At 34.9% G+C, this 23,065-nt stretch overlaps 3 protein-coding genes and 1 long non-coding RNA gene across 4 annotated transcripts; 1 reads left to right on the top strand and 3 right to left on the bottom strand.

The window, feature by feature from the left end:
* Positions 1–8,800: 8,800 nt before the first annotated feature.
* On the bottom strand, positions 8,801–9,809 carry LOC125202461 (germin-like protein subfamily 1 member 13). The gene is made up of 2 exons (XM_048100855.2): positions 9,643–9,809; positions 8,801–9,516 (listed from the first exon to the last, which is right to left on the bottom strand). Exons 1-2 carry the CDS (start codon positions 9,764–9,766, stop codon positions 8,951–8,953), a joined length of 690 nt encoding a protein of 229 aa, XP_047956812.2. The 5' UTR covers positions 9,767–9,809; the 3' UTR covers positions 8,801–8,950.
* A 2,275-nt stretch (positions 9,810–12,084) lies between these two features.
* LOC125202463 (putative germin-like protein 2-1) lies at positions 12,085–13,102 on the top strand. The gene is made up of 2 exons (XM_048100856.2): positions 12,085–12,228; positions 12,365–13,102. The coding sequence occupies exons 1-2, from the start codon at positions 12,117–12,119 to the stop codon at positions 12,928–12,930; spliced, it is 678 nt and encodes a 225-aa protein (XP_047956813.2). The 5' UTR covers positions 12,085–12,116; the 3' UTR covers positions 12,931–13,102.
* Positions 13,103–18,019: 4,917 nt separating this feature from the next.
* LOC125215512 (uncharacterized) lies at positions 18,020–20,112 on the bottom strand. Its single transcript, XR_007175280.2, has 2 exons — positions 19,795–20,112; positions 18,020–19,470 (listed from the first exon to the last, which is right to left on the bottom strand). It is a non-coding gene; the product is annotated as an uncharacterized LOC125215512 (long non-coding RNA).
* Positions 20,113–21,186: 1,074 nt separating this feature from the next.
* Positions 21,187–22,106, bottom strand: LOC125193174 (putative germin-like protein 2-1). Its single transcript, XM_048090928.2, has 2 exons — positions 21,944–22,106; positions 21,187–21,830 (listed from the first exon to the last, which is right to left on the bottom strand). The coding sequence occupies exons 1-2, from the start codon at positions 22,065–22,067 to the stop codon at positions 21,265–21,267; spliced, it is 690 nt and encodes a 229-aa protein (XP_047946885.2). The 5' UTR covers positions 22,068–22,106; the 3' UTR covers positions 21,187–21,264.
* Between the last annotated feature and the right edge of the window lie 959 nt (positions 22,107–23,065).

The following is a 23,065-nucleotide window of genomic DNA, read 5'->3' as shown; positions in this document are numbered from 1 at the left end:
ACGAATTTCATTTGATATGAGTGTTCCAACGGTTCTTGATCTCATTTGATATGAGTATTCCATCTGCACAGTTATTAAGATATTTAATGAATTGCTTATTAATGATTATCACTATTAAAATGCACATTAATTCATGATAAACAAAGTGCATGTATATTGATGCAAAACAATTTTAATTTTTTAAATTTGAAATATATTATAATAATCAAAACATATTTGAAAAACAATGTAGTTCATTATTTATAAATGATTTGAAACATAGAAATTATAATTTTTTAAAATTTGAAATATATTATACTAACAACCAAAACTTACTACCAAAGAAATTCACTAATTAATTATAAATAGTTTAGAAACCTATGAATTCAAAAAATTAAAAAATTACCAAAATTACCAAAATAAAAAATGAACTTAAAAACAATAAAAAAGACTATTTTTCGATTTAAATGAATCAACAGCTCGTTGTGCAAGCCCGGTGCAAATTTCAAATAATTTTGACAAAATTGGTGTTTTTTGCATTGTTCGTTGAAACTGCATCATGCACTAATTAAGTTTGTGTGCGCGAGAGAGAGATCGAGAGAAGAATAATAAATATACTTGTTGCCGAGCAAATGATGGAGGTCGATGATGGCTGCAGTTTCTTACCTGCTGAAATTTCCTCTCCTAGATCAGGCTTGAGGACTGAGGTAGTTGTTCCATCGAAGCCAGCAGCTTTTGCCTCATCTCGACAGACCTGCCGTAAAAAATTAAATCAAAATAAATAAATATGCAGACCAAGATTATAATGAGATGAGATGAAAGAGATATATATCTCAGCAGCTCTAGGTAGATATTGCCAGTTGCTTACACCATGCTCAGTGATATGCTTGATGAGAATCTCATCTTCTTCTTTGGTCCATGACCCTTTGTTAAGATGCTACATCTCTGATTCTATATCTATTTTGTGTGTGTTTCTGTGTTTATGTGTGTGTGTTTAGCTTCTAGGATACACACACAGCTTGAGTGAATGTGTGAGGAGAGTGAAGAGGGATTATAAATGAGAAAAAGGGTGTGTGGGATGAGAAGAGACAATGAGAGCATGAATAACACTACTGGGCCGGGCCGCAACTCGCGAGTCCCGGCCCGTGTTTAGCGTTGGACGACGATGCGGCTCGGCCCAGGCCGGTCCCGAGGACGCAGTTGCGTCCCGGGGCCTCTCCCTCCGTCACGTCCAGGCCGGTGATGTGCGTGCCCGGGCCGCATCGGTTGCGGCCCGTCCCGGCGTTATTTGCGTTCGGGCCGGGCCGCAAGTCCCCTCCGAATTTTATTTTTTTTTTTTAAATTCGAAAATTAATATATAAATATCACTCTTCCATCCATTTTCAAATCACTTCAACTTCATCCCCTCTCACTCACCATAAAATTCGAAAAATGAATCCTCGGCGTGAAGGCCAACGAGCAATCGAAGCTCAAATGGCTCGAATGTTAGAGACGGCGATGCCCGCAATCCAAGAAGAAATCAACAACGAGGTGGAACACTATCAAGCTGCTATCCAAGCGTGGAACGAGCAACACGACCGGTTACCGCATACTCGGATGTATATCCACCGAGACCGTGAACAAGCTGGTTTGCGGCTTTTCATGGATTATTTCTCTGCAGATCCTCGATGGAGTGATCAGATGTTCCGTCGCCGGTTCCGGATGCGGAGGAATGTGTTCTTGCGCATTGTCAACGGAGAAATTTGGAACCGCAATTGACTTATGTGTTAAATTTTTTTTTTTTCGAATTTTTAAATTTCAATGTTGTAATTTTCTATTTTCCGACTGAACAATGAATTTTCTCGGTTTTAATTGTTCAACGTATTCTATTTTACGATTAAAATATGTTGTGAATAGTGCAGATGAATAGTTGTGGCCTGAGTTGTGGCCCGAGTTGTGGCCTGCGGTGTTAGATGAGTTGTGGCCTGGAACCCCTAATTTGAGGGAATGATGACGTGGAGGGACTTGCGGCCCAAATCCGGGCCAGGGTTATTCATGCTCTGATGGAATAGTGGGGTTTAACTTAGTTGGTGAGTGTGTGATTGAGGAGAGTGGAGAGGGAAGGGGGATTATAAATGAGTAAAAGGGGAGTGTGGTGTTGGGTTAGGGCTCCCAACTTGTGGAAAAAAGACCTAAATATTATTGGCCCATTTATTTACTTAAATAGGTCAATGGAGAACTTATAAATACCTACCAAGTGTGTAGGTGTAACACCCCGACTTTTTGACATCTTCTAAGCTCTTCTAAAAGGGACGCCGAATGGCTAGACAAATTTTTATATTTTACAAATAATCGTTAAGACGATCAAAAGGAGCATTGGACATTTAAGATCGATCAAGAGAATTTTTGAATTTCATCTAGTACAAAAGAATTGAAGTCCAAATAAGCGATCAAGTCCATAATAATAAAGTACATGTGTTGGGCTATGTCTAATTTCTCTTGAGCCCAAATTCTTTTATTCTCGGCCTAATAACTAGAAGATCAGCCACTTCGAAGCCCAAACCATGGCCCGTGTCCGACCAGCCCGTCGAGCCCAGGGCAGCGAGCCCATGTCTCGGACAGCAACGTGGCAGCCAAGCCATACCCTCACCTACAAGATAAAAACAAGCTTTAATGGCTAAGGAACAAGAGAAATTAAAGAACTACTATTAGTTGGAAAGAACCAACCCTTCTTTAACAATAGGAGACCAAAGACTCACCAAAGAGAGCAAGTCAAAACCAGCAACTGCATCCTCCAACTCCCCTGCCAATATGGATCAGCGGTTAGGGGACAACTTGTTTGACTCCCTAAAGGACTGCCAGCCATGCCACATCCCCAAGGTCTCCAACCGATTGTCACCTCTTTAGCTAACAACACTTCTATGCATGCAAGATAAATCCAAATTCAGTTAAGGAAAGCACGTGAGGAGTTATTGAAGATGAGTACACCTTCACAAAGGCTGTCCTGATCAAAATCTTGACCAAATCCCAACAGAATGCACATCAATATATATATATATATATAGGGGTGCGTTAAAATGACAACACTCTTAAAATGACACTGTGACACCACGCTAGACTGCAATATTATATATGCTAGACTGTAATAGTATAAACGCTAGACTGCAATCTATAGATTGCAGTCTAGCGTATTGGATATTGCAGTCGGGAAAAATTGCAGTCTAGTGTATTGGATATTGCAGTCCGTGGAAATTTACCCTTGAGCAATTTTTATGATTGCCATATGGCAGCTTATTATTCGTCCACATGTACAAGTGATTGGCTAGGAATGGTGGTATGGCGTTACTTTAAGAGGAGTTGTCATTTTAACACAATCCTATATATATATATATATATATATATATATATATATATAGGGGTGCATTAAGGTCCTTACACCCCTTTAGTGTTATACACAAAACAAATCATAGCCATAGGATAGATGGATTGGATGGATGTGATTTAAATCACCCGAGCTACATTATTCGACCATTTTCGTACATTATCGGGGCAAAATTGGTATCACACAAAATCTGTAGCAGTTTCAAAACTGCATATTCCGAAAATTCAGCGGCACAATATCATTCCATATTTTGAGACAATCTACCTCCCTTCTCTCACCTTCTACTCATTTCTCCCTTCACCCTCAAATCCCTTCTCCAGAAAAACCCTAGCCACCGCACAAATCAACAACACGCACCCTTTTTTACGCTGTTTGACAACCGAAATTCTACATTATTTCATTTGCGAACTACTTCTCCATAGTAGACGGACGATTTTCGTTTCAGGAGCACATTTCTGGTAAATTTTCGCACTAAATTTTCTGCTTTTTAACAATTGGGGGGTTGTGTTAATCAGCGAATATCTGTTTTGCGTCATTATTGTGTCGTATTTTGTATGTTTCGGTTCAGTGGGCATATGTTTAGCTTTTAGTTCATCATTGATTTGATTATCTTAGTTCATCATTCCATTACTCTATGTTGTTGGTTTCGGTTTACTGGGTATTTTGGTTCATTGATTTTCCCTTGTAAATGTGGTCATTTGTAGTGAGCAAATGCGTATTCTTGTTTAATTGGACATCAATTACATACTGTACATTATTTGTCTACACATGCTACATTATGCTAACTAGTTTGTTACATTATTCTGTATATGTTAACTGAACATTATTGGCTGCAAATGCTACATTATGCTAACTAATTTGTTACATTATTATGCATATGTTAACTGTACATTATGCTAACTATCTTGTTACATTATGCTAACTAGTGAGCAATTGCGTATTCTTGTTTAATTGGGCCTCAATTTTACATTATTTGTCTGCAACTGTTACATTATGCTAACTAGTTTGTTACATTATTATGTATATGTACATGCATACTAAATGCCAAGAATTTAATGTTTGACAGGGGTGGAAACTATACTCATTACCAAGGGTAGGGAATTTGAATAATTCTCCTAGGATTTAGCAATCCATGGGGCTAGGGTATAGTACCACTACATGCATTGATTTTTTTTTTTTTTGGATTACATACAATACATAATGTACGAAAAATGATATTTAATGTACTGTGTGATACTGAGTGATGTACCTATGTTAGGATTACTTATGCATTGATACATTATTCAGTCTTATGTGTACATCAAGTCTTTTAATTTGAAGCATCATATTACATCGATTATTTCAATCAGTACAATCCTAATTCTGCATTGATACGTTGTTTTATTAGACATTCATTTTATATCTAAATTAATAAATGTACGCTTGTCTTATTAGAATCAAAGTGGACAGCGGCCGACTTAGATTCGATGATGACTTTGATGAAGACATTCTCATTTCATTTATACACCAATTTAGGGAGGAAATGGCTGCGGATAGGGAGGCTGAGCGTGATGTCATGCCAAAGCGCTTACATTGTTTATAAGATTTATGTTTTAATGTACAACTTGACTTTTGTACATTAATGATAGCATTGTATGTATTATTTACTGTATGCATAGTACATTAATTGTATAAAATTGAATACATTATTTATTAAGTATTTTGGTAATGTACATACAAGGAAATATATTGTAACACATCATGACATAGTAATATACCATTGTAATAGAATAATTGGGAGAGGTGTATACAAGTCACAACTTATGTAGTCATTCACTTATAAATAATGTATGAAAATTCATAAATAATGTAGGCATTCACTGCCTGGACGAATGATGTACATATAATACATTACTAATGTAGTCGTTCACTAGTGAATAATGTACGAAAACTCTACATTATAAGACTATATTCGTATATTAGTTCCTGTATAAAATCCAAAACACACATTAGAAAGCGAAATTTTATGCATGTGTTTGTAATATGTCCTAGCCCCATGGATTGCTAAACCCTAGGAGAATGATTCTAACTCTCTGCCATTGGTGATGGTTTTGTTTGTGAGTCGGTACTACAACCTAGCCCCATAGATTGCTAAACCCAAAATGTGTGAATTCAATTCCCGCTCAACATTAAATCCTTACACAGGTACATCATTTAGTATGATATGTGTACATTAAAGGCTTTCGTACATTATTTTATTTAAATCATTTATTATTAACAATGTACAGAAGTGAGAATTCGATGAAATATGTAAAAAAATGCCATAATGAAAAATCAATATAGTTGTAATCGATAATGTATAATATGATGAGATAAACATTCTTATTTATTTGATATTGAACACGATATAGGTAAATATACATTATTCAGAAATTAGATTAACTATGTTAATGTATCTAAAATTTGTCAAAGTATATCTTTAAAATACGAGCAATAAAATTAGGTAGATATATCATGGTATGGAAGTTAAGTTAATTATAGGGAAGTAATTAGTTGTCAAGGATTTAAATATATAAAGCGTGAATTAAGGAGTAGTGGATTGATATGCATGTATTTAGGAAATGAAATTAACCGATCAACATGCCAATTACCTTTTTTACCCTTTTCGAATTTTTAAATACTTTTTTATAATTCCACATGGCAAAATATTGTGTGTTAAATCTAAAAATCCAACGGATTGGAAGCGTTTTATGTTGTGCAAATATTTAGTGTTGGGATGTGAATACATCCCTATATATATATATATATATATATATATATATATCAAAGGGGTGTGATCAATTGCTAACTAATTAGCAATCACAAACTAAGACTAAATCTTAGCTGTTAGATTAGAAGATCTAGTGGTTGAAATAATGCCACATGGATTATATTTTTAATTAAGAAAATTAATAAATAAAATTAGTGGGTATTAATGTCAATGCCCCTTTGTTAAGATGCTCCATGTCTAATTCTATATCTATTTTGTGTGTGTATTTGTGTTTATGTGTGTGTGTTTAGCTTCTAGGATACACAGGAAACACAGAGCGAGTGAATGTGTGAGGAGAGTGAAGAGGGGAAGGGGGATTATAAATGAGAAAAAGGGAGTGTGGGATGAGAAGAGACAATGATGGAATAGCGATGTTTGACTTAGTTGGTGTGTGTGTGAGTGATGAGAGTGAAGAGGGAAGGGGGATTATAAATGAGTAAAAGGGGAGCGTGGGATGGAAGAGACAAAGATGGAATAGTGATGTTTGACTTAGTGTATGTGTGCGTGCGCGTATTCAAATCGTCTAACCCCAATCATTTTGTTTTTTTGCACTTTATGTGGTTTAAAGTGGTAGTTACTGTTTTTAGGCTCATATAAGGTGCTATTTTTTTTGTCAGTTAAAATTTTAGATTCATTACAATGTGCTCTTCAATTTTCTATTGTGCGGTTTTGAATCATATTTTAGGAATTTGCAATTTTTGTTGACAGTTTTGCCGTGGACGGAGGAGTATTCAATGAGAGATTTATTTTTATTTATAAATGTTCCTGTTACCAGATATTTTATTTGTATACATGAATACCAGTGAAGAGGGAAAAGGGAATTATAAATGAGTAAAATGGGAGAGACAAAGATGGAATAGTGATGTTTGACTTAGTGTGTGTGCGCGCGCGGAGAGAGACAAAGATGGAATAGTGATGTTTGACTTACTGTGTGCGCGCGCGCGGAGTGAGACAAATATGGAATAGTGATGTTTGGCTTAGTGTGTGTGTGCGCGCGCCGCGCGCGCGTATTCAAGTCGTCTAATCCCAATCATTTTGTTTTTGTGCACTTTATGCGGTGTAAAGTGGTAGTTACTGTTTTTAGGCTTGTATAAGGTGCTATTTTTTTTGTTAGTTAAAATTTTAGATTCATTACAATATGATCTTCAATTTTCTGTGTGCGGTTTTGACTCATATTTTAGGAATTTTCAATTGTTTATTGGCAGTTTTGCAGTGGACGGAGGAGTATTCAATTAGAGATTTTTACTATTGAACTATTTTTTATTTATAATTGTTCCTGCTACCAGATATTTTATTTATATACATGAATATCAGTGAAGAGGGAAGGGGGATTATAAATGAGTAAAAGGGGAGAGACAAAGATGGAATAGTGATGTTTGACTTAGTGTGTGTGAGCGAGCGCGGAGAGACAAAGATAGAATAGTGATGTTTGGCTTAATGTGTGTGTGTGCGCACGTATTCAAATCGCGTAATCCCAACCATTTTTTTGTGCACTTTATGTGGTGTAATAGTTCGTATAAGGTGCTATTTTTTTGTTAGTTAAAACTTTAGATTTATTATAATGTGCTCTTCAATTTTCTGTGTACGGTTCTGACTCATATTTAGAAATTTTTAATTTTTTATTGGCAGTTTTGCAGTGGGCGGCGGAGTATTCAATCAGAGAGATTTTTACTATTGAACTATTTTTATTTATAATTGTTCCTGCTACCAGATATTTTATTTATATACATGAATACCAATCAAGATCTTATTATTGTTTGTGTTTTTTGACCGACAAGAATTACTAACAATTTTTTCATAAATATTCATTTTCCTCATGAGCATCTACTTATTTTCTACTCCCTCCGTCCCACTCAAGTTGTACACAATCTTTGTACAATCTTGAGTAGCATGAGATTTGAAGAGAAAATTATTAGTTGAATATTTTAATAAGGAGAGAGAAAAGATGAATTTATTTCCTGATATAGAAAGTTGACATTTTATATGGAACAAACTAAAAGGAATAAATGGACATCTTGAGTGAAATGGATGGAATATTTTAATATGCCTCAAATAATTATGCATTTTGCAGCTGTTAAATTTCAAGCTAGCTACACATAGTGTCGTTTATTAAAGTGTACCCGCTATCCGGCTGGTTAACGCAGACGACCCAAAGCACTAATGAGGTATCATTCTAAAATCAATTGCAATAAGAGGATTGACGATCGATCTGTTTTTAATTCACATGGATGAATATCTGAACAGAAAGTTTTTGATCTAGTATTGGTTTAAGACTTGACAGCTAATTCATTAATCAAATTTCATTAGTCTCAAAATGGGCTGCAAAGGTGTTAGCATTAGTTTAGTTGATAATTGAGAATCATTGAAGAAGCTAACTACAACAAAAAGAAGAACATTTTTTAATATTAATTAAGATGTTAATTTGTGAGTAATTATATTAACAACACTTCAAAAAGTGTCCATATTGTTGATATCTCAATAAATTAGTTGTATCCACATAAAATTAAATGTGATGAGTATTGTTACTACAGTACTCGTTAAAATCATCAACTGTAAACTAGTTTGATATTTTCCATTTAGGCCAAGTCAGTATAGATTTATTTTTGTATCACTCCCAAAAGGCTTCTAACTAATTTGGGTTCTCCTCTGAAAAACTATTTTCGTGGACAATGATTATAAATGAAACACTAGGTTCACAAGTTTATTATTGGAACATCACATAATAGAATTTGGAAATACAAAACTACAGTTGCTATAACAAGTAAAGAATGCTAATTTATTGGATTAAAAACACACACCCATATATGTATAGTTTGTCTATCTTAGTTATAGTTGGACCAGAACTGGGCCTGGAGGTAATCGATGATGTTCTTCTCAACCTGGAAAGCCTTAGCCAACACATCCGGGTTGATTTTGGGGTCCGACCCGAACACCGCGTTGGCAATGGTGATGGTACCCGGATTCTGGCTCCCGAAGCTGGCAAATGCAACGGCATTGGTCTTTCCGACATTGAACTGGAAGTGGATGAGACCTTGTGGGAAGACGAACACATCTCCCGGGTGCAAGTACTTGGTGAAGAGCTTGTTCTTTTGGGCGGGATCGGCCGGGTTGGAAGTGACGAACCCGACATAGAGAGTGCCTTCCACCAAGAGGAAGGCTTCAGTGGCACGCGGGTGGGTGTGGGGCGGATTGATCCCATAAGGGGCGAAGTCGAGACGAGCCATGGAAACGCCGAGAGTGTTGAGGCCTTCGAGTTGGTTGACATTGACCGGAGTCACGAATGACCCGAGCTGATTGGATGTGTTTCCGGCCTTGTTTAGGCCCTGGAAAAGGAAATCATCCGCGACCACCATGTTCGGGTTCTTGCAAAACTTCCCATTCACAAAAACTACATTCAAACAAACAAACAAACCATTAGTATATATACAAGTATTTCCTCATTTATAAGTGACATTATATATAAAATACAAGTAATGTATAGTAGAATAATTAAGGTTTTAATGAAGTGATTTACCAGCATTTTTGGCATCAGGAACAGCAACGCAGAAATCTTGAAGTTGAGATGGATCTGATGCATATGCAATCGAAGCCAAACAAAAAGCAAGAAATATTGAGCACAATCCAAAACTCAACTTCATTTTAATTAGCTAATTACAGTATATATATGATGTTACTTCTATTTCTCTTCTTTTATCTGTGATATCAACTTAACATGAGAATTACTCCTTTTTATAGGAGTGAAAAACACTAATTAGCTATATTCATTTGTCATACTACTTAGAAAAAATACAATTGAACTTTTCTTGATGGAAATTGAAATTGTCAAGACACGTTTTAACATTTAACTTGTTAGTATTATCTTCCTCATATTACGTCATACCTAATCCCATCAGCGGCGGCCAATTTATTTCATCTACTATTTTTTATATTTGATCGATCTTATGTAGACTCATTCAATCTTCAATCGACTAATTATTCAAATGTTCCAATGGTATGGTACTATTATAGATCCTTTTGAGAGAAATGGCTTAGAAAGGGAAAGTTGGGATTTGGATTAGGTATTGACTCACCATCTCATTCTCAATTATCCAAGATACATACATGGACAATATATTTCAATTCATTAAATCAGATTTGAAATTAATTTCGTTCGCGCGCTACATATAATGTAGAAAAGTTTATATTTCTACTTTCTACGAAATATAATAAATGTAAGTGTAGTGATAAAATGCAAACTTACATATTGTACAAACTCAAAACTCCTCAACACAGCTTCAACACAGTTTCAATACAATATCAACACAGTGTAAAATTTCAAGATTTTAATGTCAACACAGTATCAACACAATATCAACACATTATCAATCATTGACTACTGTTGAAATTCTGTTGACATTTTCCTGTTGATGCATTTTTGTGATCTGTAATTATTTTTTAATGGTTCAGATTATAGTTTTGAGTTTGTACAATATTTAGAGTTTTCATTTGATCACATACCATGAATGTAATGCAAATATAAAAGGCAGTGGATGTTTAAATTGATATAAGAACACATTTTGTTCACATCTGACTGTTTCAATTAAGCAAGAATGAATCTCTAGCAAGTAAATGTTACCAAGTCTAATTAGAGTGTCGTAATTTGGTTACTAAGTCTAATTTGGTAACTAAACCAAAGTTGCTGAGTTGTCATTTTCACTCTATGCATAGAAAATGTTATGACGATGTCAAAATTTGTTCTTTTTATGTCTTACAGATTATAATTAATTTGCTCAAGATAATCCGAAAGGGATCAATTAACTATTGGCCAATCAAGTTAAGTTTGTTGAATTATTGACTTTCTTAATTCCAATCCATACTGCCATATATTCACTGTTCATTTTTCTGTTATTTTATCTTGTTTATGCTCCTAAGCGAGCATGGAAATTTCAATTTAACTGATTCAACTCTAACTTAACAACTCTTCATTTTAATTACACTTTGATACCCATTAAACATCTCATATTTGAGTAGTGCAAGTTTTAATAAATTGTATGTATGACTTTTTTTACAAATGGATGGAAAAAGGTAGTATGATGTAAGTCCGACTTTTATATATAGAAAGTTACCATAAAAATAATAAAAGCTAAAAGCGAATTAAGATATTTATTAGAAACTTTTCAAATAAGAAAATAATGAGATATTTAATAGAGACTGGGGATGGAGTATATTTAATTTTTCTACTAAATCTTTGCCTGGCATGAAAGGCTAAAATAACTGTAATCCTATTTCTTCATTTGATCGAATGTGGATTTTCATATTCTACTTTCTTGGCTAAGGTGAAAATGAAAGACCAACAGCGTTGACTTTCATATTCAAAGCAAAGGAAACCTAATTCAAAGCAGGTGAGTCAATTAACTTTATGTACCCCCCCAAAAAAAAGAAGATTATTTGGGAAATTTTTCGATTAATATGATGTAGGTGAAAATTATAGAAACACAACATGCAATTAGAAGAGAAGAAAATTCAAAAGAAGTCGTTAAAAGGCTACAAAAGAGTTTCTAAAACTAACTTATCTTATAGGACACAAAATTAAAGAGGCAATTATTTGAGTAAAAATAATCAAAGTTTAGGATGCAAAGAAAAATGTCTTTAATTTGTGGGCACAATTGTCAACTAATTAAACCTTAATCTTTTACTTTTATGAAAGGCTTTAGTTTGCTTTACTTAATTTTAGTTGGGATACCAAGATTGATACATTTTAAAACGTAGATGGTGTATTTAGAAACACAAAGTAGCATTCTTAATTGACTAAAAAAATGTCAATATGTTAAAAATATAAAATGTATTAGGTATATATGATGAAATTAATAAGAGGCTGCTAATAAGAAAGTTAATCAAATGTTAAATCGTGTTTTTTCTCCTATAAATAGAAGTGCTTCTGATGCTAAGTTTCCCAACACAAATAAAACAGAAGATAAATATACAAGTGTGAGTGAGAAGCTAAGTAAAATGAAGATAGGTTTTGCTTTCTGCGCCATTGTTCTTGTTTCGATTGCATATGCATCAGACCCAGGCCAGCTTCAGGATTTCTGCGTTGCTGTTCCCGATTCCGCCTCTGCAGGTAACTAATTCAAGACTAAAGTCTAAAATTGGTTCTGTACATTTGTTTAAAAAAATTTAATCCTATATGTTGATTGAGTTAGTTTTTTGTCATAAACAATATATTTTGGTTAAAAGTCCAAATTGTTTAAATGCAGTTTTTGTGAACGGCAAGTTTTGTAAGAACCCGAACATGGTGGTCGCGGATGATTTCCTTTTCCAGGGCCTAAACAAGGCCGGAAACACCTCCAATAACGTCGGATCAATCGTGACTCCGGTCAACGTCAACCAGCTTGAAGGCCTCAACACTCTCGGCGTTTCCATGGCTCGCCTCGATTTCGCCCCTTATGGGATCAACCCACCCCACACCCACCCGCGTGCCACTGAAGCCTTCCTCTTGGTGGAAGGCACTCTCTATGTCGGGTTCATCACTTCCAACCCGGCCGATCCCGCCCAAAAGAACAAGCTCTTCACCAAGTATTTGTACCCCGGAGATGTGTTCGTCTTCCCACAAGGTCTCATCCACTTCCAATTCAATGTCGGAAAGACCAACGCCGTTGCTTTTGCCAGCTTCGGGAGCCAGAATCCGGGTACCATCACCATTGCCAACGCGGTGTTCGGGTCGGATCCTAAGATTAACCCGGATGTGTTGGCCAAGGCTTTCCAGGTTGAGAAGAACATTATTGATCACCTTCAGGCTCAGTTTTGGTACAACAATAACTAAACCTTCTGCCTAAGATACACACATAATATATGTTACCTCCTTTTAATCCACTAAATTTAAAAAGAACACTTGTTACATTTGCTTGACTTGGAAATCTTTGTGTTTCCGAGTGTTATATCTCATGTAATATGGTGCAAGTGTCTGCCTTAAGTAATACTACTACCTTCTTTCATGTATAAGAGTCTTATTTTGCTATTTCCGTCCGTCTATGAATAAGTGTCCTATTTCACTTTTATCATAAATGGTAAGTAGGCTATGTTCCACCAATTTATTTCACTGATATTTTATTATAAAACTTATATATATAAGTGAGACTCATATTTCATTAATTTATTCAACTCATTTTTCTTTATATTTCTTAAATTCACGTCATAACCAAGTAGGACTTTTATTTAGGAACGGAGAGAGTAATAACTAAAACTTTGAATTTTTTTTTTTTTGAAACAATAGCATCCATATTCTCAAGATACCCAAAGGAATTAATAGAAGAAATGAAAACGAGTGAATGGTTTTTTTTCATGACAAGGATTGATAATTGTTTTCTATGTACACTTAGGAATGAACTTAATAATAATAATAATATAAGTGAAACAAGGTTTGGTAGCTAGGAAGCAAGTACTAGTAATATTTATTGCAGAATATATATTTGGAGTTTGTAAATTGTAATATCCCATTATATATGTCAATCGATATAAAAAAAAATAAGGATCACAACAAGTTCTATTTTCATATTAGTCCGTCACCCAAAATTTCAGCCACACAAATATATCTGAAATTAATTACATATACGCATGACTCATTATAAAAGGCTGAGAAAACTGAGGCATTTTATTTCATTTTCCAACACTAATAAAACAATCCAACAAACAGATTTTGATAGAATGAAATTCCTTAGGGTCCGTTCAGTACACGGAATTGGATTTTACGGAATTAAATTTGAAGGAATTGCAATTCAATTCCATACTTTTGTTCGTTAAATTATATACCAAATTAAATTTGAAGGAATTGATACTAAGTGTGTTTGCAATATATGTGTAGTGTATGATTTTGTGCAGTGTGTGAGCAATGTGCAATGTGCTTTTGTGTGCAGTGTGTATAGTTTTCTGTGTGGTTGTTAACACTTAATTACCTCCACCATCTTCAATCATTTGAAATCACATAAAAAACACAAAAAGAAAGTTAAGTAACAAACTAATTCAAAATCAAAGGGTACAAACTCTATATATAGAGATGCGTGTGGGTTTGTGGGTCGATGCCGCGGCTGACGAATTTCATTTGATATGAGTGTTCCAACGGTTCTTGATCTCATTATCTATTCTTCCCGGCAATGGGGTATCAATAAGAGACCATCTGCACAGTTATTAAGATATTTAATGAATTGCTTATTAAAGATTATCACTATTAAAATGCGCATTAATTCCTGATAAACAAAGTGCATGTATATTGATGCAAAACAATTTTAATTTTTTAAATTTGAAATATATTATAATAATCAAAACATATTTGAAAAACAATGTAGTTCATTATTTATAAATGATTTGAAACATAGAAATTATAATTTTTTAAAATTTGAAATATATTATACTAACAACCAAAACTTACTACCAAAGAAATTCACTAATTAATTATAAATAGTTTAGAAACCTATGAATTCAAAAAATTAAAAAATTACCAAAATTAAAAATGAACTTAAAAACAATAAAAAAGACTATTTTTCGATTTAAATGAATCATCAGCTCGTTGTGCAAGCCCGGTGCAAATTTCAAATAATTTTGACAGAATTGATGTTTTCTGCATTGTTCGTTAAAATTGCATCATGTACTAATTAAGTTTGTGTGCGCGAGAGAGAGAGATAGAGAGAATAAGAACAATAAATATACTTGTTGCAGAGCAAACGATGGAGGTCGATGATGGCTGCAGTTTCTACCCTGCTGAAATTTCCTCTCCTGAGATCAGGCCGCATCTCAACCGACCTGCCACATAAATCAAAATAAATACGTACACACAAAGATTATGATGAGATGAGATGAAAGAGATATACCAGCAACTCTAGGAAGATACTGCCAGTTGCTTACACCATGCTCAGTGATATGCTTGGTCAGAATCTCGTCTTCTTCTTTCGTCCATGCCCCTTTGTTAAGATGCTCCGTGTCTAATTCTATATCTATTTTGTGTGTGTTTTTGTGTTTATGTGTGTGTGTTTAGCTTCTAGGATACACAGGAGGAAACACAGAGCTGAGTGAATGTGTGAGGAGAGTGAAGAGGGGAAGGGGGATTATAAATGAGAAAAAGGGAGGGTGGGATGAGAAGAGACAATGATGGAACAGCGATGTTTGACTTAGTTGGTGTGTGTGTGAGTGATGAGAGTGAAGAGGGAAGGGGGATTATAAATGAGTAAAAGGGGAGCGTGGGATGGAAGAGACAAAGATGGAATAGTGAGTTTGACTTAGTGTATGTACGCGCGCCTGCAGAAGGGACAAAGATGGAATAGTGATGTTTGGCTTAGTGTATGTGTGCGTGCGCGTATTCAAATCGCCTAACCCCAATCATTTTGTTTTTGTGCACTTTATGCGGTGTAAAGTGGTAGTTACTGTTTTCAGGCTCGTATAAGGTGCTATTTTTTTGTCAGTTAAAATTTTAGATTCATTACAATGTGCTCTTCAATTTTCTATTGTGCGGTTTTGAATCATATTTTAGGAATTTTCAATTTTGTTGGCAGTTTTGCCGTGGACGGAGGAGTATTCAATCAGGGATTTATTTTTATTTATAAATGTTCCTGCTACCAGATATTTTATTTGTATACATGAATACAGTGAAGAGGGAAAAGGGGATTATAAATGAGTAAAATGGGAGAGACAAAGATGGAATAGAGATGTTTGACTTAGTGTGTGTGCGTGCGCGGAGAGAGACAAAGATGGAATATGATGTTTGACTTAGTGTGTGTGCGCGCGCGGAGAGACAAAGATGGAATAGTGATGTTTTGCTTAGTGTGTGTGTGCGCACGCCGTGCGCGTATTCAAATCGTCTAATCCCAATCATTTTGTTTTTGTGCACTTTATGCGGTGTAAAGTGGTAGTTACTGCTTTTAGGCTTGTATAAGGTGCGACTTTTTGTTAGTTAAAATTTTAGATTCATTACAATATGATCTTCAATTTTCTGTGTGCGGTTTTGACTCATATTTTAGGAATTTTCCGTTGTTTATTGGCAGTTTTGAAGTGGATGGAGGAGTATTCAATGAGAGATTTTTACTATTGAACTATTTTTATTTATAATTGTTCTTGCTACCAGATATTTTATTTATATACATGAATGCCAGTGAAGAGGGAAGGGAGATTATAAATGAGTAAAAGGGGAGTGTGGGATGGAAGAGACAAAGATGGAATAGTGATGTTTGACTTAGTAATGAGTAATGAGGTATCATTCTAAAATCAATTGCAATAAGATGATTAACGATCGATTTGTTTTTAATTCGCATGAATATCTGAACACAAAGTTTTTGATCTAGTATTGGTTAAAGACTTGACAGCTAATTCATTAATCAAATTTCATTAGTCTCAAAATGGGCTGCAAAGGTGTTAGCGTTAGTTTAGTTGATAATTGGGGATCATTGAAGAAGCTTAACTACAACAAAAAGAAAAACATTTTTTAATATTATTAAAGATGTTAATTTTTGAGTAATTATATTAACAACACTTCGTAAAGTCTTTATCGTTGATGTCTCAATAAAATTAGCTGTATCCACATAAAATTAAATGGGATGAGTATTGCAAATGGCTAGTTTTCCATTACAGCACAGCTTTAACTAAAAAGTAACATAGGCTTGTTTTATATACCAAACTAGTTTTAAACGCTAAATACCAAACACATCATTATAAAACAACATGGAGTTTATTACAACTTTATTTGTAGTTCATTATAGGGTCGTCGACTGCAAATTAATTTGATATTGTAATACCTCGCTCAAATTAACGTCCTTAAACGTGTGTAAAGTAAATAAATATATTAAAGCAAGTAGTATTTTGAACTCCTATGTTTCATTGTATTAAAATCCTTAATGGGTTTTAATTGATAGTTGAGTGCTAATGTGAAACTAATTTTGATCAATGATTTTGATGTGCAAGAAGATACTGAAGCAATAAAATAATTGTCCATGTATATTTAGATGGATATTAAATGTCCATTTATAGAATATACTCATTTCTCTTCAAATGAGAAATGTACTAATTGTATCTAATTTAGGATGTTACAAAAACGAGCTAAAGCTTCTTCGCAAAGCTAGTATCCTACCTTCAGGAAACCCCAACTTCCTAAAAATGATGTCATGAGTTAAATCTTTTCAAGTTTTTATAAGCATGTCATGTTAGCATGAATTCATATAGAACATAGAATCACAACTAAGCATGTTTCATAAACAACTTTCAACTCTTTTCAAATTCATGTATGAACCCACTTTATTTTTATGCTGAGCCTAAGTTACATATGACTCAACTTATTTTTAACACAAGTATACCCGCAAGTGTACGGGACTAATGTAGCGAATAGTATGCAAAGAGTATCATATCCATAGAGACAATCAGCCTAATTACCACGAACCAACCTCAACTACTATCTAGATTAATCAGAAAGTTTTGGTTTTTCTAAATCTATTTAAAAGCAAAATAACAGCAATTAAAAACAACTAGAGAACTAAAAACAAATAAGAGAAAATGGATGTAGATCAAGGATGAGAAGGATAGAATCCTACGGGATCAATAACAACTATTCTATGCTCAATTAACTTCCAAAGTATGCCAACGAAGGGTCTCAAGGTTTATTAAGCTATCACTAAGGTAAAACTATATATTCTCTCGAAGCATACAATTTGTAGATTGCTACCGAGAACCGAAGTGTCCTTCCTAAAACTAAGGTAACAACTCATAAAAGCTCCTAAGATACTTAGCTTCATTCAAAGGCTCAAATATGTCGATTATATTGGCAAAGACGTCAATTTCTTTTCTTTCGAATTAAACTACTCATCTCCCGAGTATTATAGTAAAATCCACATGCATTTATAAGGTGATCAATCAAATAAATGAATAAGCACAAGAGAAGTCAAAATTACCACATGATCCAAGACATAGAAAAAGGAACTCCACATGTTCACAAAAGTCAACGAAATATTCAAAGAAATATTCAAAAACATTGTTTGAACAAAAATAAAGCTAAAGGTAGGAACTCCTAGAATTGGATTGGGCGGATTGGAGGCCTCTTCAATCTTGCGATGAATACTTGTCCTCTGCTCGCTCTTAATGTGAATCCTCTATATTGAAGACTCATGAATTTGCCCCGGACTTATTCTTGTAAATAAACCCAACAAATAAACAAGATAAACCAAGAAATGGAACAAGAAAAAATAGATAAAAGGATAGATGATGGATTAGTGTTATGATTTAGGTGAAGAACAAGAAAGAAATCTCAAAGGCACTTTCACATACAAACACCTAATGGCTCCACAAACTAGCAACACAAGAACTAGCAAGCATACCTTTACAATCAACCTTAGCCCGGCAAAAGATAGAATGCAACCCGAAGGAATTTGATAAGTCTTCAAAAGATGAAGAAGGTGAGCTCTCAAATATGGAGAAATAGTCTCTTACAAATATTCAAAAGCTGCTTGAAATGAACCCTAGCAAGAGTATTTATACTAGGAGAAAGAAGCAAAACAAAACAAGTCTTGGTCAAAAAGTCACATTTGGGACAAAACACCCGACCGGGTGATTCTCACGGCTCATTTCACCTACCCGGGTGAAGTTTCTAGACAAAAACTGATTTCTCGGCAAAAAAACCCGACCGGGTGTTTTTGGGTTGGCAAAACACCCGCCCGCGTGTTTCTTTCTACATTACGCGGTTTTCTTAAAACGATCATAACTCTCTCATCCGAACTCCGTTTGGGGCGTGTGAGGTACCCACGTGAAGGTATTTCGACGATGAAGACGATGGTGGTCTTGGATCAGAGTTTGGACACCGTCTAAGTAGGCAGATTGACGTTTGAAACGGACCCCAGCTCCGGTGTGGTTCATTGGATGCCTTCGTTCCTTCTATTGGTTTGGCGCTTCCCGGATTTACATCAGCTCTTCTCTTCTTCCTAGGTGAAAAAGTGGTATTTTTGGGGTAGGAAGCGTGTAAATTGTGTTTGTAGGCGTTTCCTAGGCATATATATATACCTAGGGTTGACTTTGGGCGCGAAATAAACTGTCGGACAAAGCTGGCGGGTCACCAGGTTGGATGTGCGTCGAAGTTGGCGAGTCGCCAGCTACCTACGGCGTTTTTCTCGGGTTTTGCTGGCGGGTCGCCGTTCGTTTGCTTGCGAACCCGGCGGGTCACCAGCTATGTCACTGCTCCGCGCAGTCTTGGTAAAACGGCCATAACTTCTTCTACCGAACTTCGATTGAGACGTTTAAGATATCCACGTGAAGATCTTTCGAATACGAAGAGAATGGTATGCATTATGTGCGAATCAGACTTCAAAATCTCCAGAAAAACTGTCTCGAACCAAAGCTGCTGCACATCCACATATTTTGTATAATTTTCTACACATTCCTCACAAGATGGTCAAAATACCAATATCATAGAGAAATAGCTCTAACCATGTCTCAAAGTACACAATATATGATCAAAACTAAGTAAAACTACCCTCTAAAACCATGTAAAATACAAGTGAATCAGCGTACTACATATGCAAAGTTTTAGAATCACATAAAAAGTAGGAAAAACTCCTAAATGTTTTCTCTTGAAAGATAAGCACCTTCATAAATTTATAACAGAAAATCTAACCGTTCAAATGTAATTTCCTTCGGCCAAAGTGAATATCGGAGAGTTGTTTACCTTCCTTTAAAAGTTTAAGATAATCGGACAATGTTTGAACCTCCGATCGTGTAGAAAACCAATGCCGCTACTGTAGAAACTGACAGTCACTTCCGAAATTAATTCTGGAAGATCTAACCATTAACATTGGATCTCCTTCGGTAAGAATGATCCTTTATGAGTCTTCTACCTTTGGTTAAAATTTCATGACGATCTGATATTATTTGAACCTCCGATCGTGAAGAAATCCGGGGATATATCTTGTTTGGCGAAAAAGAGAAAAAAAAGAAAAGAAAGAGATGAGAGAGAACTAGGAAGAGATCTTAGAGAGAAGTCACGAATAGAGTCTGAGGATAGGAGCCTAGTTGACTCATTTATGTACTTGAACTAACAATTTGACTCTTTTGTCTTTGGGCCTTTTCAAGTATATAATTGTTTGGGCCAATTATAGTAATTAAAGTAACAAAGCCCAAATCTTTTAATGTGCTTGTGGGCTAGTATAATTTAATTGGGCCAAGATAATAACTATAGCTACAATTAAGTTAGCTAATGAATTGATTGAATTACTTGAGCTAAAGTTCCCTTGAATTAATATTAGAAAGATCTTGCAAATTTTATTCAAGTTAAAATACTTGAATTTATCGAGTTAATTAATCTCTTGATTAATTAATGTCAATAATTAAATCTCCGGGTTTAATTAATGTGAATGAATTATGAAGGAGAGAAGGAAAATAGGATGCATATCCTAAGACCATATATATCATCCGCTTATTGTTATTTCCTTGAAGCTAAATAGTTTATTATCTTTTATTGGATAAGGTCCATCGCAAGGAATTTAACTCCAAACGAGTTAATATTGTTTAACTTTTTTAGCTTACATACAAATGTGGATAAAAATATGAAGTATATTTGAGATAATATTTATTTATGCAAATGATGTTGTCTTGCCATAAATGATTTATTTTATGTATGATGCCTATCTGTTTGGGTATAACCGAATGTGCTAGAAATCCTTTATTTCTCTAAAGACTCTGATAACTAGCCAGTATATTGTATGGTCCCCGACTCGAGTAATTGTGATCGAGCCATTCTATTCATGTATTCAACGTTTATACTCCACAGACAGAAAATTCAACCATTAAATCCTCTTTTCGTACTCAACCCACATTCTTAATATCCACCACAGTTATGGTATATCGAACCTTGTTATAATTAGCAAAGTTGAGTCGTGACAGATATTTTCCATTTAGGCCAAGTTAGTATAGATTTATTTTTGGATCACTCCCAAAAGGCCTCTAACTAATTTGGGGTAGCATCAGAAAGACTATTTTCGTGGACAATGATTATAAACACTAGGTTCACAAGTTTATTATTGCAACTTCACATAGTAATAGAATTTGGAAATACAAAGCTACAGTTGTTATAATAAGTAAAGAATGCTAAATTTATTGGATTAAAAACACACACCCATATATGTATTGTTTGTCTATCTTAGTTATAGTTGGACCAGAACTGGGCCTGGAGGTAATCGATGATGTTCTTCTCAACCTGGAAAGCCTTAGCCAACACATCCGGGTTGATTTTGGGGTCCGACCCGAACACCGCATTGGCAATGGTGATGGTACCCGGATTCTGGCTCCCGAATCCAGCAAATGCAACGGCATTGGTCTTTCCGACATTGAACTGGAAGTGGATGAGACCTTGTGGGAAGACGAACACATCTCCGGGGTGCAAGTACTTGGTGAAGAGCTTGTTCTTCTGGGTGGGATCGGCCGGGTTGGATGTGACGAAGCCCACATAGAGAGTGCCTTCCACCAAGAGGAAGGCCTCGGTGGCACGTGGGTGGGTGTGGGGTGGGTTGATCCCGTAGGGGGCGAAGTCGAGGCGAGCCATGGAAACGCTGAGAGTGTTGAGGCCTTCAAGCTGGTTGACATTGACCGGAGTCACGAATGATCCGAGCTGACTGGATGTGTTTCCGGCCTTGTTTAGGCCCTGGAAAAGGAAATCATCCACGACCACCATGTTCGGGTTCTTGCAAAACTTCCCATTCACAAAAACTACAATCAAACAAACAAGCCATTAGTATACAAGTATTTCCTCATTTATAACTTAAGTGTGACATTGTAGATAATAATGTATAGTAGTATAAGGTTTTAATGAAGTGATTTACCAGCATTTTTGGCATCAGGAACAGCAACACAGAAATCCTGAAGTTGGGATGGATCTGATGCATATGCAATCGAAGCCAACCAGAAAACAAGAAATATGGAGCACAATCCAAAACTCATCTTCATTTTAATTCGCTGATAAAGTATATATATGATGTTAATTACTTGTATTTCTCTTCTTTTATCTATGATGGAAACTTAGCATGAGAACTCTCCTTTTATAGGAGTGAAAAATACTAACTAGCTATATTCATTTCTCATACTTAGCAAAAAATAAAATTGAACTTTTCTTGATTGAATGTGAAACTGTCAAGACACGTTTTAACATTTAACTTGTTAGTATTATCTTCCTCATATTACATCATACCTTATCCCATCAGCGGCGGCCAATTTATTTCATCTACTACTATTTTTTCATATTTGATCGATCATATGAAGACTCCTTCAATCTTCAATAGACTAATTATTCAAATGTTCCAATGTTACTTATTAGTACTATTATAGATCCTTTTTTAGAGAAATGGCTTAGAAAGGGAAAAGTTGGGATTTGGATTAGGTATTGACTCACCATCTCAATCAATTAACCAAGATAAATAAAATACATCATGGACAATATACTTCAATTCATTAAATCAGATTTGAAATTCATTTTGTTCGCTCTATATAATATAGAAAAGTTTATATTTCTACTTTCTACGAAATATAATAAATGTAATGCAAATATAAAATTAGTGGATGTTTAAATTGATAAGTATAAGGAACACATTTTGTACACGCATGACTGTTTCAATATATGCAAGAATATAATGAATCTCTAGCAAGTAAAGTTTACCAAGTCTAATTAGAGTGTGGTAATTTGGTTACTGAGTCTAATTTGGTTACTAAGCCAAGTTGCTGAATTGTCACTTTCAGTCTATGCATAGAAAATGTTGTGACGATGTCAAAATTTGATCTTTTTATGTCTGATATAATTGATGCGCCGTAGAATATACAAAATGGATCAAATTAACTATTGGCCCAATCTAATTAAATTTGTTGAATTGCTTGACTTTCTTATTAAAATTTCAATGCATATTACTATATATTCACTGTTCATTTTTCTGTTATTTTATCTTGTTTATGCA

This window comes from Salvia hispanica, chromosome 2 (genome assembly GCF_029641045.1).
Source record: "Salvia hispanica isolate PSC_SH4W2 chromosome 2, Shi_PSC_v1, whole genome shotgun sequence".
Lineage (NCBI taxonomy): Eukaryota > Viridiplantae > Streptophyta > Magnoliopsida > Lamiales > Lamiaceae > Salvia > Salvia hispanica.
This window is presented reverse-complemented; position numbering and strand designations above follow the sequence as displayed.

Coding starts and splice junctions, on each gene's coding strand:
- LOC125202463 (XM_048100856.2), top strand. CDS start 12,117: ATGAAGATAGGTTTTGCTTTCTGCGCCATTGTTCTTGTTTCGATTGCA. Junction 12,229..12,364: donor TCCCGATTCCGCCTCTGCAG/GTAACTAATTCA, acceptor GTTTAAATGCAG/TTTTTGTGAACGGCAAGTTT.
- LOC125193174 (XM_048090928.2), bottom strand. CDS start 22,067: ATGAAGATGAGTTTTGGATTGTGCTCCATATTTCTTGTTTTCTGGTTG. Junction 21,831..21,943: donor TCCTGATGCCAAAAATGCTG/GTAAATCACTTC, acceptor GTTTGATTGTAG/TTTTTGTGAATGGGAAGTTT.
- LOC125202461 (XM_048100855.2), bottom strand. CDS start 9,766: ATGAAGTTGAGTTTTGGATTGTGCTCAATATTTCTTGCTTTTTGTTTG. Junction 9,517..9,642: donor TCCTGATGCCAAAAATGCTG/GTAAATCACTTC, acceptor GTTTGAATGTAG/TTTTTGTGAATGGGAAGTTT.